The following is a 19621-nucleotide window of genomic DNA, read 5'->3' as shown; positions in this document are numbered from 1 at the left end:
AAAACAAACACGCGAAAATTCTCAGGGCAGCCGAAAATGTCGAAATTTCAGTCAAAACCATTCTATTTCACCATAAACAATCTGAAAACAGGGCTTTAAGTCTAAAATACCGAACTTGTCCTTTAAACTTTTAAACAACTTCTCTTCTTCCTCCGGCTGTATGTAGCCAGTGCGACCTCACGTAATTGCGTAGTGACGTTGAAAGGTCACATGTTACATTTATGAAATGCACATTTGCGGACCATTTTAAACAATTAACTGACACAAAGACATTAATTATTATTATTCGACATACAACAACGTTGGAACGGTCCTCTTTCTCCACACTTGTAAACACTGGAGAGTAGTTTCACATACGTCATCCGTGACCTCTTGACGTGATGATGTTTGCGCCAGTTAACCGCTCCTGGCATGCGCCTAAATCCGTCATAATAATAGCAACCCGCCATGGACCTTGCGCCCTTGCGTTTAAAGGGAATGTTGGATAGCGTTCTGATTGGTTTATTTGACGTTATGCCCAAACCACACCTATGAATAATGAACCTACTTCAGACCAACCCAGTGTTAATTTCGTTGACGAAGACGATGACGAAAAATATATTCGTCAACGAACCTTTTTCACGGACGAAAACTAAATAAAATCATATATGATGATGAAGACTGTAACGAAATATAACTGACACTTTAGACAACGAATAAAAATAAGACGAAAATGTTAGGGAGGGACGAATGGAGAAGAGATCCAATCAGAGCTACTCATTTTGTGGGACAGTTGGGAAGAAATCCAATCAGAGCAAATCTTTGAGGGTAGGTTGATCTACACAGGCAGCAGTCGGCAGAGTCATTTTGAAAACCCGCACCAAAGTTTGTTTTCACAACAGGTTGTTTACATTATATTTAGTTGTAGAGTCTTAGTTCCCAGCTTTGGCTGATTTCAGTTGACTTCGCTCGTTAGCAACACGCTAACGTTTTGCGGTGCACCCGGTCCGAAGACATGTCTCATTAACAACAAAAATGTCAGAGCTAGCGTCTAATCTGGTCACACTACAAATATGACAAGACGACAGCCTGTAAAGACGACTCATCCAGAAATACATGCGAAGTTAAGCATACACGCTAAGGTTATTTCATCAGATAAACCACAGTGTTTTCGCTAAACTTGGTATAACATAGAAACGAAAGGAATACACATCTGAACTGTATTGATTGTATTGGGTTGTCTGAATTAATACGGAGTATAAATATTCAGTGTCCTCAAATTGAATGAAATGTGTAACGTTACTATTATAGTAGATTTTACATGACTGGACAAAGTGCGTGTGTAAGTGCGTGTGTGTGTCTCTGTCTGTGTGTCTGCGCGCGTGTGTGTCTCTGTCTGTGTGTCTGCGCGCGTGTGTATCTGTGTGTGCATGTCATTTAGGGAGAAGGCATATCTTTTTCAGGGACCATGTATATTTTTATGGTAGAGCGGGCCTTATGCTTATTTTATGTGATATTTTTTTTGGTGAAAAAGCCACGGTCAGTTTTTTTTACATTAAGAATAAAATAAAATACGTGTTTTCTATAACAACCATTAAATCTGTGTCTGTATTGCATATTCAAACCTTAATACCATTCCATAACAGACTAAAAAACTTAAGACTAGACTAAAACTCTTATGATATTTCGTCGACTAAAACTAGACTAAAACTAAATGGTGTGTTATTCAAAAGACTAAGACTAAGACTAAATCAGAATTTGCTGCTAAAATTAACACTGGACCAACCCCTTATTGATTTGCGCCTGGCGCAAGAGTTATTTCTTCCGCCGAGAAAATAGCAACAGCGCCCAAGATCCGCCCACAAAGTCACTTGCGCATTGCGCTTCGCACTTGCGTTTCAGATCGTTAAAATAGGGCCCAGAGACTTCATGGTGTGATCTTTTAACTGTGGAAACTACATAAGCCAAGGCTCAAATTGTGACTATTTTGATCACATGCTTTTGAAATTTAAAGAAAATCAGGTATTTAATGTTATTTATATGTTGTTTGTATGTTTTTATTTTTTTAAAGAGAAAAAAATAATCACAGAGAACTAGAGGAAGAGAAATCAACTCTGATCTACTGATGACTGACACTTAAACAAACACCCAACACTTCCTCTTCCTCCATCTAACACCATATATTAGATGCAGGACTTTGAGTGACATAATGACAGATAATGAAGCCCCTAAAATGCACCCTTCCTTTCCTTGACACCTAAGGTGAGAGCATACTGATAAGGCAGAGCCCCAGCAACTTGTGGGGCTCATTTGGGGAAGGCCCTTTAAAATATATGAGGTCCATAAAGAAAGGGTTGGACAAAGCCCTGAGCTCCCAGAAGGCCAGGTCTTCTCATGCCATCAGTGCCTGGAAAAAGTTTTCAGACTAAAAGGAAAGTAAAACAATGCCTCAAAACATTTTTGTTTTACTTTTATTTTTTATTTTATATTACTTGTTGATATGTTTGATTTTTGTTTATAATGTTAAAATACATAAAATACGCCAAGCTAATATAAAAAATATAAATTGTAATATATAAATATAAATACAATTGAGAGTAATAGAATGTGCTTTGGCGGGAACCTCATAGAGTCTGTGCAGGCGGAGACTACTGCTATAAAGACTATAGCTGTCATCATTTACTAACTCTTATAAATGAAATTCATTTTCTGATGAACGCAAAAGAAGATATTTTGATAAATGGTGGTAAGCACACAGCTGCTGGTACTGACTTCCATAGAAAAAAAAACAAATGCTATGTTTTACTAATTTTGCAAACCCATCTGGGTCGTATTGGGGGAATGGACAAATGACTAAAATAGATCGTATGGGTTGGAGGATAGGGTGTTTATTTCAAACATACATTTTCTACATTCTATAAATGCTACTGTATGTCACATGGTTTCAATGGCATTAATCAGCAGACCGAGTTTTGAAAATTACTGTGTAATGCATTATACAAAAATACCTAAAAATGCATAGTTATAGTATCACCAAAAATGTTCCAGTTGTTGCTTAATAAGATGGATGTTTAGGGCGTGAAGAGGCAAGGTCAATAGTTACACCATCAACCAGTAGTTGCAGAAGTTGTTGTGCTCCAAAACTAAACATAGAAGCACATGGGGCCAGTGGTTACATGTGGGTGTGTTCATTACACAACTTGGTTAAATTATGAGGAAAAATACCAAATATGGTTCACAACTGAATTGAAAAGCTCAGACACAACACCTGCTAATTTTGTCTGAGATGTTGTTTTTTATACAATAATTCCGTCTCTATATTTAGCACTACAGAGCACCTACTGTATATACTGTAGCACCTCAGTAGAAGCATAAGCATAAGATAGCACAACTAATGGTTAAACATAGCACAATATGGTTCTACATAGGTAATAATTAGCCCTTAAAATGATTCCCCTTTGATTACAAGTCAGTGAACCACTTTTAGTGCTATTTAATTTTGTGTAGTAAAGTCAATTCCACAGCTACTTTAAAAATAATTTTAAGTAGATGAAAACAAAAGAATAGGAAAAGAAAAACCTCAGAGAGTGGCAGATATTTAAACAAATGATACAACTGCATATACAGAAAGAGAAGACCATGAAACCATGAAACCCAACAAGTTCAGTCTACTCAGTTTAACTAGGGAAAGTGAGTTAACCTTGTATTACTTAAAGGGGTAGTAACCCAAAAATGAAAATTCTGTCTACAATTATTTGCTCTTGTTGTTCTAAACCTGTTTGAATTTATTTGTTTTGCTGAACACAAAAGAAGATATTTTGATTAATTTTTGTAACCAAACAGACTTGGGGCACCACTGACTTCCATATTTTTTCCTACCATCCCAACTAACACACGACGTACTAGTTACGTAATTTATTGGTCATTTTTGGTAATTTCATGACTTACCAGGTGGCAACGTAACTGTTACGTCCTAGGGGGGTAATTTCAATACCATTACAGTACCAAATCACCACGTCGCCAGTACGGACTCCTTATGTCGCAAGATAACCAAGTATGTCCCAGTTACATAATAAATTCGTACTATTTTGGTAATTTCATAACTTACTGGCAACGTAACTGTTACGTCCCAGGGAGGTAATTTCATTACCTTTACAATTATATAAACATTCATTTCCTTTTCTATTTAGGTTAGCTTATTAAAACTTTTCAGTCTCAAAGTTTCCCTTAAATAAGTCAAAATAGATTAAATACACACAAACTGCCATTTACATGGGAAACATGAAACAGCACGCGCCTCCCGCCCAGCTGAACTTGACCAGAACGCGTGATGGCGCGTGCACAGCAGAACGGCGTGACAGGATCAGGACCGATCGTTTATCTGAACTGAGACCCGTTTAAATTTCACAAGAACTTATTTTAGTTGCTTATAAAAGAGTTATAAACAACATTTTAACATACTTATTAAGGCTCACAGAATCTCGCCCGACAGTATAAACCGCGTTTTATGCTGCACTGACAGGATGTTCATCTGACGGAACTTTCGTTTTTTCAGGTAAGACACTACTTCACAAATTAAACAAATAAAACGATATTTATGAAAACGTGTAGATGTTATTTAACCTTTATTTATTTTATTGTCTTTATTTAAAGTTTTGTGGGACATGTTTGGTGTTTTGGACTGGTGAAGGTTAGAGCAGCGTTACCCTGGCAACCGGAACATGCGAGGACACTCTCTCACTTTCTCCGTCTGACAAAACTAGGCCTGCACAATTCAGAAATGACATTTTAAATTATATGGAGAAATGTTTATTTTAACATATGTTTATTTAAATGTTTGTAATGTAATGTTCATGTTCAATAAAATGAAGTATTCCATCTCAGAGTCTGTCATTCATATGTTATGGTAAGTCTTTTAGTTATGGGCAAATAAGGACAAGTTAAATTAGTTGTAGCCTACTGCAGATGTCCGCCCAAAGAATATTACATAAAAGATTTAAATTACTAACTGGTTACCAACATAAAACTTTCAATCCATTACGTTGTCACGACGTGCCCACGACAGGCAGATTACGTTGCGAAGTTACGTGCAGGCGACGAATCCAGGAATTTCACTTTTCCGGTCGCCACGACGTAACTCGGTTCGTCGCCACGACGTAAGTTTGGTCATCATATTACGTCGACGTTACGTAACGTCTCGGTTACGTATGTAACCCTCGTTCCCTGAAGGAAGGGAACGGAGACGACACGTCGTGACCGACGAATTGGGAACTCGCTTAGAGAGACCAATCTGCTTCGTACTCTACTAAAACGCCAATGAACTTGGCATTGAGATATTTGCATAATGCTGGCGCCGCCCCGCCAGGTGCGTATATAAGCCACAGGTGCAAATATGGAAATTAGCTTCATTTCGCTGAGAAAGCCGGAAAGTGTGACCGGCCGATAAACAGCAGGGAGCAGCCCTGTGGCGACGGGACGTGACGTCTCCGTTCCCTTCCTTCAGGGAACGAGGGTTACATACGTAACCGAGACGTTCCCTTTCAGTCGGTCACTACTCGTGACCGACGAATTGGGAATCCCTACCAAAACGCCACTGAGGGCTGACCTCTTCCAGTGTCTGCGTAAAGCCCTCCGGTTCCACTTAAGGATAAGGAGAATTAGGTTTTAAGGCAGAAGGCCGGGCACTAGATGTTCCTTTAACCCCACAGTAGTGCTAGCGACTGGGAAGCGCCCTATCTGAGCGGTATAGGGACGCTGCGGAAGCCACCGCCCCGTTAAGGGCTATTGGTGGGCGAAAGTCAACCGTAGTTGAGGTATAAATGACAGCCGTGGCTGTGTAAGCAAAGCAGTGCTCTGCTGAGGGAAACGTGGGCTAGTAGGATTAACCCCACGGAAAATACTCACAAAGGAACCCGGTGGGACGCAATGTGGATGCCCGAGCCAAACACAGGTTCGCGAGGATGCAGCTAGTGAGAGGCTGGCAGCGGATGCTCCGCAACATCAGGCTGCCAAGGCAGCGGAGGAAGGCAAAACAAATTATTACGCGTTTTTGCCTTGATGGCCTTCCATACTGAGCTCAGTTTGGAGCAGCAGTCGGAGGCTGCAAGCCGACCTGCGAGCCTGTTCTCTGTGCTTCCCCTAACGAGGAAAGAACACGAGAGGAGACAGGCTCGACACGAACACTGTAAAATCTAATGAACGTATTAGGTGTCGCCCAACCAGCAGCTCTACAGATGTCTGTTAGCGAGGAACCACGAGCGAATGCCCAAAATGAGGCAACACTTCTAGTAGAGTGAGCTCTCAAATTAAATGGACAAGGAATGCCCTGCAGATTATAAGCAAGGGCGATAGTATCAACTATCCAATGAGACATCCTCTGCTTAGTGACAGCTTCCCCTCTCTGCTGACCACCATAACAAACAAAGAGCTGATCTGAGGTCCTAAGGCTTTGTGTGCGATCCACGTAGATGCGTAACGCTCGTACGGGGCATAATAAAGCCATGGTTGGGTCTGCCCTCCTCCGGGGGGCAGCGCTTGCAAGCTCACCACCTTATCTCTGAAGGGAGTGGTGGGAACTTTGGGCACGTAGCCTGGTCTGGGTCTCAGTGAGACAGCAGGACCAAACTGAAGGCACGAATCGTCAACAGAGAATGCATGTAAATTCCTTACTCTCTTCACGGAGACCAATGCTAGCAGGGTCAGAGTTTTCATTGACAAAAACTTCAAACTCGCAGACTGCAAAGGCTCGAACGCGGAACCTGTAGTAGGGCTTCAGCACCATGGACAGGTCTCAGGAGGAATAGAGGGAGGGCGCGAGGGGTTTAGCCTGCGAGCGCCTCTTAAAAATCTAATAACCAAATCATGCTGGCCAACTGAACTGCCGTTGATAAGTGAGTGAGTGATGAGCAGAAATAGCGGCGATATCAACTTTAATGGCGGAGGGACAGCCTACCATCTAACCTATGTAGAAGATATAAAAGCACAATGTTAAGCATTCTCTGGGGTCCTCGCGTTGCGAAGAGCACCAGGTGACGAAAAAGGGTTTCATTTAAGCGCGTAAGCCCGTCTTGTGGACGGTGCTCGTACCGCGTCGATGGTGTTAGATACCGCTAGCGATAAATCACCTAAACCTTGCGCGCGCTCAACGACCATACATGGAAATCCCACAGGTCGGGGCGCGGGTGCCATAATGTGCCCCTTACTTGAGAAAGAAAGTCTTTCCTCAGGGGAAATCGCCAGGGAGGGGCTGTCGCGAGGAGCATTAACTCTGAAAACCAATTCCTGGTCGTCCAGTACGGGGCGACTAATAAAAGGCTCTCCTCGTCCTGCCTGACTTTGCACAGTGTCTGTGCGATTAAGCTCACTGGAGTGAATGCGTATTTGCGCATCCCCCGCGGCCAGCAGTGTGTCAGCACATCCACGCCGAGGCTGTCCTCGGTTAGTTAATAAAACAGGCGACAGTGGGTATCGTCCGGTGACGCAAATAGATCTATCTGCGCACGACCGAACTTATTCCAAATTAGCTGGACCGTCTGGGGGTGGAGTCGCCATTCTCCGGGGCGCGCAGCTCGGGAAAGCGCGTCTGCCGCTGTATTTGAGCGTACCCGGAATGTGAATGGCACGAAGGGACCTCAGATGCTTCTGACTCCAAAGGAGGAGATGACGAGCGAGATGCGATAGGTGACGAGAGCGCAAAAACCGCCTTAACGGTAAATAACGCAACAGTCGCAATGTTGTCGGTGTCGGCTAATACATCCTTCCCTCGCATCTCCATAGCGGAGCGTACAAGTCCCAGATATACAGCGCACCGCTCGCGGCAGTTGGGGTGCTATGCACACCCCTGAGACTGCAAGCCCATTATACGTGGCCGCTCATCCCGTGCTGGGGGCATCGCATGCTACAGAATGCCAGGAGACCCGACTCAGAGGCATATCTTGCTATCAGAAATGCTGGGTCTGACCACGGGGTAAAATAGAAATGACACGCAGGTGTAATGGTTACACGGTGTATGCCATTGCGCCACGCTCTCCTCGAGACTCGATCGTAGAACCAATGCTGAAGCGGTCTCATATGAAGCAGCTCGAGCAGATGTCACGCCGCAGCTGCTGCCATATGTCCAGGAGCTTCTGAAATTGTTTCAGAGGGACCGCGTACTTCCCTCGAATTAAACCGAGGCAAGTCAGAACTGACTGGTTGCGCGCTCTTGTAAAACACGCCAATAAATCGATCGAGTCTATTTCCATACTGAGAAAAGGATCCTCTGCACGGGGCAAAGTAGCTCTTTTCCCAGCTGACCTGATGACTTAAACGAGCGAGATGCTGAAGCATTAAATCTCTGTGGTCGCGCACGTTTGCCAAGAACGAGCCATTATAGTTGACGTAAATATAAGCAGAATGCGAACAACGCTCTCTCTCTCTGAGATTTTAAAGCCGTGACTAGCACTTCCATGGAGACACGGGGAGAGAGAGACAGCTCGAATGGTGTACTTAGTATTAGTATGTCCACTCCATGAACGCAGAGCGAAAAACGGTCTATGGCGAGGGGAGATGGACACATGAAGTACACGTCTACAGGTCTATGCTGCAAACCGATCTGAATATTGAAATACGAGCCTCGGCGTATCATCCTAAAGGATCACATTTGTAGAGCCGGTGCGTAAATAAATCGGTCGTAACCCACCGCGTATTTTGGGTACTATGAGATAAAGGCTGGAAAAACCCTATCATCATTCTCGGTAAGAGGGACCGGCTCGAAACGTCCTTCGCCAGCAGGACATCGACTTTTGCACGCAGTACATGTGCATCGGACGCTTTCACTATAGTGAAACGAATGTCCGTGAATTTGGGGGAGTGCCGGTAATTGTATTTCGTAACCGAGGCGGATAGTGCGTAAAACCCAACGAGACGGGCTGGGAACTGAAGCGAAGCATCCAGGGACCGTACGAGGAGAATTAACGACACTACCGAAGTACCCGCGGTGGGGCAGCGAAGCGAGACAGGTAGGACAGCCGGTGCGTCTGCTGTGACAGCATAAACATCTACAGTATGTGTGTGTGTGTGACACTGACCTGAGCCCGCTGAGGGTGACGGTCGTCTGGTCTCCTCTGCGGAGAGCGCAGACTCCGATGAGGGTGCTGGTGGTCCGGTCTCCTCAGTGGAGACCTCGGACTCCTCAGGACACCCGCTGGCGATAGAGGAGAGGTAGAGTGAGCAGGTGTACGCCCACGGCTCTCTCGATCCTCCGGAGACCTGGAGAGGAAAGAGGAATGCACTCTTATGTGTGGTTAAGTGGGTACCGGCTGGACAGCCGGTGGAACATATGCAAACCAAGGATTTTCCACCCGACCCTCTACCGGGGGAAGGAGCGAATCACGGTCTCCTGAAGAGTGATCCTCTGCCACTCCGGGTCGCCCGTCTCTGGCCACTTAAACTCCCGATTTTCACGGGAAGCGGCTAAGCGGGCAGGGCGAGCTGCTGACGACCGGTTCCCCTGCGCTGCCGAGATGGGGTCCGAGGAGGAGAACAGAGGTGGCCGCCGCAGGACGCCGACGGCGAGAGGCAGACTGAGGAGCCGGCGTTGGTGGACCAAGGGCAGCTCTCATCCGCCGGGGCACGACCTAGGAGATCGCCTCAGTCTGCGCAGCGGAGCTGTACGACTCCCCGGGCTCGCCGAAGAGGCCGGTCTGTGAGACAGGAGCATTCATGAAGTTGTTCCGTCATATAAGCCAGACATAGCCAAAGGTGGCGATCTTGAACACTGTGGTGCATCGCACGACTGAAGGTCGTGGCTTCCCTCGTATATCTCTAAAGCCTTCGCTTGGTGAACCTGCAGTACGTTAATGCGTGCAGGGCTGAAGCCGCGTCTCCGCATGCCTGATGGGCAGCGCCCGTAACCGGACGACTGTCTATACAAACACGGGAGGGAAGGGTTGGGTGGTCCCTCCAGGAACGCAGCTGCATCGCAACCCCCCGCTCCACTGAAGGGATCCCCCTTAGCGGCTCCATTAGTGAGGGAGATGAGGGGTGAAAGCTGAACGGCCGAGACGGCCGCAAATCACGTCAGCTCTTCGTGCCGTCGGGAAAGGCAGGCACAGGAGGTGAGGACCGTAGAGGCCCGGGCAGCTCCGAAGTACCAATCATGTGGGCGGGACGGTTCGGGCGGAGAGGGATTAACCCCTCCAACTCTACCGTTTCCGCCGCTCGAGCGGGCACGGCCGCCATCTCCGGGACGACTCCGCCTCGGAGGGAAAAAATGGGCACCCCTCTGATGCTGCAGAAGTGACGGGACCAGAAGGAGGTCCAATGGATTCGGCAGAAATCGCAGAACACGACTCTGCAGTCTCCACCGGAGCCTCAACCGGCTGAGGATGAGAAGGCCGGTAGGTGAAGGACGCATCCTCCGTCCTACTCAGCGTAGTGATGCGAAGAGCGTCCTGCGAGCGCTTGACAGCCGCACCATGACGGCGTTCAGCACTGCAAAGGCGCGGACGTCGTTCCCGTAGAAACGACAGTCGTCTCCGCAATCCAGGAGGGTTATGCTCTCACAGAGAGAACAAAAGCTCTCCACGAACGCAGCCTCGGAGTGCTCGATGCCCAAGCACGAAGACAGCGCTCGTGACCGTCACTGGAATCCCTGTACTTCTCGCATCCAAGATCGCACAGAGGAAAAGCTATCCTGAAAAGGACGCTGATCTCCGAATATACGAGAGAGTGGCTGTCTTCAAAAAGACACAGAGCTCTCACGTATCACTCTTTAAGGAAATCACTCTTTAGGTGCTCAGCTGATGATGCGCACAGGGAGAGGCAACGCACACACTAAACTCAAAACAAAAAATATGCAGAGCAGTGGACTACTGCGAGCGTCCGCTGTGTCAGTACTGCTTGTCAATCAACTTCAGCAACCGTTCCCAGAAGAGCAGAGAGTAGCTTCTCAGTAGCAGATAATGCCGGCTTTCGAAGCGAAAAAGCTAATTTCCATATTTGCACCTGTGGCTTATATACGCACCTGGCGGGGCGGCGCCAGCATTATGCAAATATCTCAATGCCAAGTTCATTGGCGTTTTAGTAGAGTACGAAGCAGATTGGTCTCTCTAAGCGAGTTCCCAATTCGTCGGTCACGACGTGACGTCGTAGTGACTGACTGAAAGGGAACAGTTACGTATTTGTGTTAGCTGGGATGAAAGTCCCGATCTGCATCATACATATGAAAATCCTTTTTATTAAAGATAAACTATATAACTGAACAGGGGTGTCCAATCCTGCTACTGGCCCAGCTAACAGTTTTTAGACATTGTTTGAACGTTATTATTTGGTTTTAAGAACGTAATTCAAAACATGAAAGGTTCAGACTGTTGTTATAATACTGTTCTAAGAACATTTTTAAAAACGTTATTAAAAATATCCATTCGCCATGAAATTAGTGTTTTAAGAACATTTTCCTAACATTCATAACAGGTTATAAAACATTTTGTTTTACGGTGTCTTTGTTACACATGCTACATGTAATTATAGTAATAACAGTTAATTATGCATTATTACATGCAACTAACCCTAAACCAAACCTGAATCCTAACCCCCCGACCCTATAGTAAGTACATGTTGTTAATGATTATTACTTAGTACTTAAATGTATAATTACACTGTAACAGTGATACCATAAAATACAGTGTGACCAAACGTTCATAGAACGTTAAAAATGTTTTTTTTTTAGATGTTGAACGTTGTTGTTTGGTTATAAGAGCGTTTTTCAAAATGTTTTAGAAAGGTTCAGTCTGTTGTTATATTAATGTTCTAAGAGCCTTTTCCTAACGTTAATAATAGGTTATAAAACACTGTTTAAAAGTTCTTAGAACGTTAAAAATGTCAATTTGCCCACCTTGTAAGCCCACGTTCCAGTCTTGTTATAAAAATGTTCTTAGAACTTTGTTTAAAACATTCTTAGAGCGTTCCATCCCCATTATATTGACATTTCCCTAACGCTCATTAAATTAAAAAAACTTTGTTGAAGGTTTAATGTTATAATGTAATGTTATTTTTTTGTTATAAGAACATTATTCAAAACATTATAAGAAGAACATTCAAATTCACTCATATAAACAATGTTTTTCTAATATTTTAAAAACAACATTCCTTTTACTTAAACATTCTTAATGTTTTTGTATGTAAATGTTATCGTAATTATATTGGTCTAGAAAATACAATCTAGAAATTATAAGATGGAAAGCTAAAATATTATTCACAGTAGCCTTAACTCCCTCAATTTGAGTCAAGACTGGAACATTGAAATATAAAAATAAAATGTGTCATAAGTAGCACCGCTATATTTGTAGCAATAGCCAACAATACTTGGTTAATTTTTTATTTTTTTTTATTTTATGCCAAAAAAATCATTTAGATATTAGCTAAAGATCACGTTTCATGAAGATAATTACCTTAATTATCAAAATTTTATATTGTATAACTAATATGCATAAGTACTTAATTCAGACAACTTTAAAAGTGATTTCACAGTATTATAGGAGGACATATTTACAAACAAACCCTACAAAAAACAACACTGGTGTGCATCTTGAGACAAAACAATGGCACTTGTATATGTTGAGGTATGTTAGTACAAAGTTTTTTTTAATTATTGCAGCTCAAACATGCATTTTAGCTGGGATCAAGATAAGCCCTGTCTGGTAACTTCTCTATTGTTTTCCCATATCAGATGTAGGGTCTTTAAGGTTAGTTGTGATTTTGAAGTGTAGATGGATCCTCCCATTGTGTTTCATTATCACAGTTCAGGGGCATATGATATCATCCTCACAGTTGTCCACTGTATTACTGTAGCTTCGATATATCTGTGAAAATAATATAACCATAAACATATTTTTATATTAGAACTTAAAATAGACTTACATCATGAGATTGAAAATATAAATGGCACCCATACTTAAACAAAACAGTTTATGAGAGATGCATTAAAAATGAGATAGTATACACACAACCTCTAACTTCAGTTTAAATGTGTCGTTTAATAGGTCATTATCAATATCTGAATGAGAAATGAACTGACCTGCTACTATCTGAAAACTCTGTAACTTGCAGAAATAACATGAGCTACTGTAAGAATGTAATGTACCATAATATTTCATTGTACTATCTTAAACATGAAAAATGTAGGTAGGCAATGGAAATCACGCAAAATTCGTTGTATTTTGTTAAATAACATACTGATCTTAAGTGCATTCGTATAATTAGTTTGCTTTATATCATTTGTAATTCACTGAGTGATTATTTCATGGTGGCAATTCTTGTTATACTTGTGTTCAGCTTCTGAGTTTTGTTTATGCTTTATTCTTGATTATTGTAGATACCATGCAACTGGTTGATTCTTGCTAATAATAAAGTGGATCATACTTTAACAACTTTCATAGTTGTGTGTAATGAACTCACCATTGACAAACAGTGGCTTTGTGTTGCTGAACTCTGTGTGATAGACTGGATCTCCTCTCTCTGCTCTGCAACCATAAACTCCTGTGTGCTTCACAGTCACTGAACTCACTGTGTAGATGCCTTTAGATCCTCGAATGCTGTCTGACACAAGCTGATAGTCATCTTTCTCTGTAAAAACGTGGAAAAGTGTCCTTGCTATTACACTGTTTTATAAAATCAGTAAGTCCATGTTGTGAATAATCTCATGGCTGAATGTATTGCAGGTTATCTCATTGTTCAAATCATGCTTTTTCTGCATGCAGAACTAACAGGCATCTCGCCTCCGACTGTCAAAAAAAATTTAGTCATGTGTCGTCTAAGAAAAAACTAACAATCATTGAACTCAGTGGATTGTCATTTTAACTGCAGTTGCAGCATTACAGCACTACGGTGGCGCTGTTTCAATATCAGCACAGTAAGGCGTTGACTAAACTTAAAGTTGTTTAGAAAATTTTAAAAAAGATGGGATATTGTGGGATTTATAAATTACTTATCTGTGAGCTTCATTATTTGTTTCATAATCAAAAACTCTAATCTCCACCCCTCCTCAAAATGACCTCTCTTTACTTCCTGTCGCAAGGATTGGCGCGATGGATCTATCCGACACTTGTTTTGCTAAGCAATTAGCTACGGCGTCCAAAAACTTAGGCAGCTGACTTGTTGCCTCGCTGCCTCATGAGGCAATGACTTCGGAGGCATGAAGGCAGCTCAGAGAAACACTTTCAGACACACTTCATAGGCAGCGTGTTTGAAATATAAACAAAAAGCGACTTTGTAATAACTAATCCATTTGAAAACTACAATACTAATTTCTCGCTAGAACTAAAAGGTGTAAAAAATTAAAATATTAATTTATTTACACTAAATTTGTGCTCCAGTTGCTTTCTTGGCCACCTTTTTATTTTTTTAACTCCCCATCCGCACACACGCATTGAGGGACAGGATGATGGAGGTATCTCAGGAGTCAGGAAGTAAACCTAACATTGGATTCGGACATGCTTTGATGCCTTCCTGGAATGCTGCATCAGAAGCCTACATGGCAGATTTTTGAAGCAGATTTGTGAAGCAGATTTTACCTTTGTAAGTGAACCAGCTGAATGTCCAGCCTGTAGATGAACTTCTAACCTCACACATCAGAGTCACTGAATCTCCTTCAGTCAACCACTGCTGTGGAGAAACACTTAAAACTGTCTGTGGTTTATCTGAAAGTGATCAATCTCTTATGAATAACATGTTACACTTCATCTCTTCACACTAATAATGATGAACAAACATATAAACTCACCTGATGATACAGTCAGTGTAACAGCATCACTCATCTCAGTGTTTTGTTCACGTATCTTTCCTCTACAGGTGTATTTACCACTGTGATAGTATTGAGTGTTGTTGATTTTACACTCTTGTGTGTCACAGTAGAACCGTCTATACCAGCAATATGGCTCTACAGTCCAGCTGTATGTCCACTCAGTGTCTCCTGTATCCTGTATGTCACATCTCAGAGTAACAGTTTCTCCGCTGAACAGCTGTTTGTCAGGCTTAACACTCACTACAGGTTTTGGACTTTCTGTACAAATATAATTACCATCAAGTAGAGAAGTGGCAAATCATACTGTAATCAAATATTCCAAATAATATTTTAAGAACTCATGCAAAACCCTTTAAGTATATCTGACATGTTTTCTTGTAAATAAGCATTTTTTCAGACCTGTAGATTGATTGGTTTGTTTTGACTACAATAGAGGCTACCTCTGTGCGTCTCCAAACACCACTGTTATTGCCTTGGAAAATCGTCTGTCATGTTGTTTTTGTTAGTCCGTTATTACAGTTAACTATTCAAAGTGATATGGAACTGTAATGCGGTCAAGAGAGCTGCCTGGAACTACATTCACTGTGCCTTTCCCAGATAATAATTGCACACCTCAGAACGTTCATCAGCCAATCAGATTCGAGCATTCAAGGGACCCATAGTATACAGTAACTCAGTATAATAACAGTAGCTTTTTGAAGCCATTTAACATTCCACAAAGTCAGAAAGACACAAAAGTTAGTTTGACGACAGGCTGAGTAAATGATGACAGGACTGTCATATTTTGGATGAACTATACTGTACCTTTAAGCCCTAATCACAGTACAACCCATAGATTACACAGTCACGTTAAATATAGCATCTACCCTGACTGAAATCTATGGCATCTTAAATGTCATGTTGTCTCTCACCTTTAACATTTATCCACAGTTCATCACTGTAGTCTGTGTAATTGTCTGGTTTTCCTCTTCCAGCTCTACACCAGTACTGACCTCCATCTGAAACTTTAACACTGTGGATTGTGTAAGAGTTTGTTTCTGTTGTCGTCTCCTCAGTGTTTTGTGTGTTTTTGTACCAGTAAAACTTCCATCCAGTAGACCAATGATCAATGTGACACTTCAGAGTCACTGTGTTACCTGTCAGTACAGATCCTTCAGTATCTGATGTGAGTTCAGGTTTTGATCCTGCAGGAGAATAAAACACATTCAGATCCTGAAGACGCTTCTGAGTTTTTGTAAGTCACATCAGACTACTTACAAGACATTATAAATCTAAATGATTAATTTAATAAAACAATAGATCTCTGGTCTTCTTAAAACATTGACACAACACTTCTGATAAATCAGTTCTGTGGTCAAGCCAGTGGTGTAGTCTACGTGATACGCAGGACTACGCCGTATACCCACTAGAAATTGTCAAGGATTTCCGTATACCCACTAAAAATAGCGTGAGGATGCGTAACAGTATTGTTTTGTGACATTTCAAACTTTTAGTCATAATTTAGATGTGAAGCACTAACCATTAGCATGCTACACTTGCTACTTTAGCGGGTTTAAATGGATATACATAAGCTATTTATTTGATGACTTCCTGCCGAACTGCGCGATCCGATCGGCGTATGAAATCAAATTAATACTATAGCAGCGCTAGAGTGACTGGGAAGCAGACTGCTGTGGCGCCACAAGAACCCACAGGCGAGTGACAACAAAGTAGCGCGAGAGCGATTACAGTTATCACATGGAGAAATCTGCTTTGAATCGCTCTCGCGGTACTTTGACATCACCAAGAGGTCTGCTTAGCGCCAAATGAAGTCGAACCTGCAGTGTAGCTGCTCACGTGACACTGTAAACAAACAGTCCGTGGAGAAGTGAACGAAAGTTATCCGGAGAGTTAACAACGCACATGTGAGTAAACAACATTTAAATCATCAGTCCAGTTTAATACTTTATCTCGAGGTAAGGTTTCAAGTGCAATAAAATAAGCCAGTTTATGTCCTGATGGTTTTAAGCCTCTTTCAGCATGTTTGCTTGTGCTTCACAGTGTTAAACTTCCCTTCTCTGTGTTCATTTATATATCTACGTTCAAGATATGATCTTATATATCTTATAAATTCTATGATATATGATCTTAAACTTCTGTGAGGAAATTCATGTCTGCGTTGATGTTCAGTTCAGACTTACAAATTAAAGAGATCATTTTCTTCACTTGGTTTTGGTGTCTATGATGGTCTTGTAATAATAAAAGTAAAAGCCTTTTTTCATTTTTAGACAATGCTTGTATTATATGCAAAAAATAAGCTTTTTATATCAATGACTATGCAAATTTAATTATTAGAATTTGCTGTATTAGAGTTAATTCATGTCATCTTAAATGTGTATTAATTAAAAACATTTACACCATTAAATTACACATGGTAATGTTATCAATAGTTATGCATGTGTTAGCCACGGATTGAAGATTGTAAACAGTTTATTTAATTTTAATTAACAGTTGAGTAAGTTTTGGCCCCGAGTTAGATGTTGATTAACACTAAACCAGTCTAAAAATCAGTCCAGTTTCTCCAACTGTAAACCCATGCTGTTAAACTCTTTTTTTTTCTTATAATAAACTGACATGTTGATAACACACTTTCAGAGTTAGCAAGGGTGAGAGGGGAAAAATCAGAGTATACTCACTACAAAAATCTAGACTACACCACTGGGTCAAGCTATGAAAATACAGGGACAACAATAGCAAATTAATAAAGGTCTTATCAGTACATCATATTGTCTCCCCCTCCCCATAAATCATCTAATCCTTTCTTTCTTCCTCAACAGGCAATGTCTCTATAACTGTTGAAACTTGAAGTAACTTTTATAGCACCGTCACAACACAATCTCATGGCAATTCATACGTATTTTATGAGGTGGCAAGTTCGTACATTTTTGTCCGATTCACTTTGTACTAATTCATAAGAAATAGCCAACTCAAATGAATACAGATAACCAGACTCACCTGATACTGTCAGTGTAACTGCATTACTGATGTGTGAGTATCGTGATCCACTGATCTCTGTTCCTCTACAGGTGTATTTACCTGCGTCAGACTCAGTAACAGATCTGATTGTGTAATGCTGAAGTTTATTCTGCTGGATGATTGAATCTTTATACCAGTTGTACTGCCAGCTGCTGCATCCTCCTCCATTGATGACACATGTGAGATTGACAGTTTCTCCTCTGTATACATGATCATCAGGCCAAACAGACACTTGAGGTGTTGGTCTATCTGTACAATGACAAATAATTTACACTCTTTATGAACTCTGATTGCAAAACAAACATGCTGTATATTAGATTAGAGATTTGATCATCTATAATTGTAATTACTCCTGATTCAGTGTTTAATGGTGATGTGTTTCTCAAAGTGTATAATGTGAGTATAAATACTTACTCTCTACTGTCACTGTTATTGGTTCGCTGTCTTCTGTGTAAACCTGTTTGTTTTCTTTTCTTCTGGCTCTGCAATTGTACTCTCCTCCATCAAAGACTTGCACAGATCTGATTGTTTTAGTTCCTGTAGTTTTAGTGGTTTCAGTGTTTAAAGGGTTTATGAAGATAAACTCCCATCCAGTGGACTGATGAACCTCACAGGTCAGAGTAACTCTGTCTCCACTGAACACAGACATCTGTGGCAGCACAGTCAGAGTTGGTCGGGGAATATCTGTCAATATAAAACAAATAAAAATCATCTTTTAACAAATTTTACATCATGTATCAAATGTTACAGTATGTTGTAGATAAAAATGATAATAAACAGACTCACCTGATACTGTCAGTGTAACTGCATTACTGATGTGTGAGTTTCGTGATCCACTGATCTCTGTTCCTCTACAGGTGTAATTACCTGCGTCAGACTCACTAACAGATCTGATTGTGTAATACTGAAGTTTATTCTGCTGGATATCTGAATCATCTTTATACCAGCTGTACTGCCAGCTAATGTCTCCACCTACATTGATGACACATGTGAGATTGACAGTTTCTCCTCTGAATACATGATCATCAGGCCAAACAGACACTTGAGGTGTTGGTTTTTCTGTACAATGACAAACAGTTTACACTTTAAATAATGTCCTCCATAAATTCAAAACTGGGTACACACACTTTTTTTACATTGATACATTGAAATATACTAAATTGTTTTCTGATATCTACATAAAAGGGATGTGGCTTTATTAAGTGCAAAACCTATCCAAAGACGGTTTTGCGTCCATTTACAACCCTAAGATTTGCCCCTAGAATGAAATGGTAATTTTTTTCTTATTTTAAAGGGTCATGAATAATAATGCTGAGCTCTGCTCTGATTGGCTGTTTCACCGAGCGGTTCAGTAGCTCTGTGTGTGTGTGTGTGTGTGTGTGTGTGTGTGTGTGTGTGTGTGTGTGTGTGTGTGTGTGTGTGTGTGTGTGTGTGTGTGTGTGTGTGTGTGTGTGTGTGTGTGTGTGTGTGAACAGACCTTTTGTTTGAGCCCTTATCAGACGCACATATGGAATTTGAGGAAAAATCAATTGTTTGGAGATTGTTAATGGACCTTTCTGAGTGATAAATTTGTGTTTTTTACCTTTAACTGTAATACGGTATATGTCGAACGTCACGTGACCAAACCGGAAAACTGTGTTGATTGTTTCTGGTTGCCGGTATGTGCTATCGTAGCTTGTTGTTGTTATTCGTAGTATTATTATTTGTGTTATGTTCTTTTTTATTCTAATATATGAATGTTTGTGAGAGGAAAATCCCTTTGTGAAAAGCTATATAAAAAAGTTAGTACATTTTCTTTTACTTAGGTTTAAAATGTTAACCAGCATATTCACTGGACATCGGTTA

General features: G+C 41.5%; 1 protein-coding gene across 1 annotated transcript in view; it reads right to left on the bottom strand.

Moving 5' to 3' along the window:
- The window catches only part of LOC135733712 (Fc receptor-like protein 5), a 92300-nt gene that overhangs the window by 42031 nt on the left and 30648 nt on the right, over positions 1-19621 (bottom strand). The window contains exons 13-18 of the mRNA XM_073813721.1: positions 18563-18835; positions 18191-18460; positions 17756-18025; positions 14741-15019; positions 14532-14657; positions 13417-13611 (exon numbers count right to left, since the gene is read on the bottom strand). Coding sequence (XP_073669822.1) covers positions 13417-13611; positions 14532-14657; positions 14741-15019; positions 17756-18025; positions 18191-18460; positions 18563-18835 — 1413 coding nt within the window. The remainder of the gene's footprint in view (positions 1-13416; positions 13612-14531; positions 14658-14740; positions 15020-17755; positions 18026-18190; positions 18461-18562; positions 18836-19621) is intronic.

The sequence above is a fragment of the Paramisgurnus dabryanus genome, chromosome 3 (assembly GCF_030506205.2).
Source record: "Paramisgurnus dabryanus chromosome 3, PD_genome_1.1, whole genome shotgun sequence".
Lineage (NCBI taxonomy): Eukaryota > Metazoa > Chordata > Actinopteri > Cypriniformes > Cobitidae > Paramisgurnus > Paramisgurnus dabryanus.
This window is presented reverse-complemented; position numbering and strand designations above follow the sequence as displayed.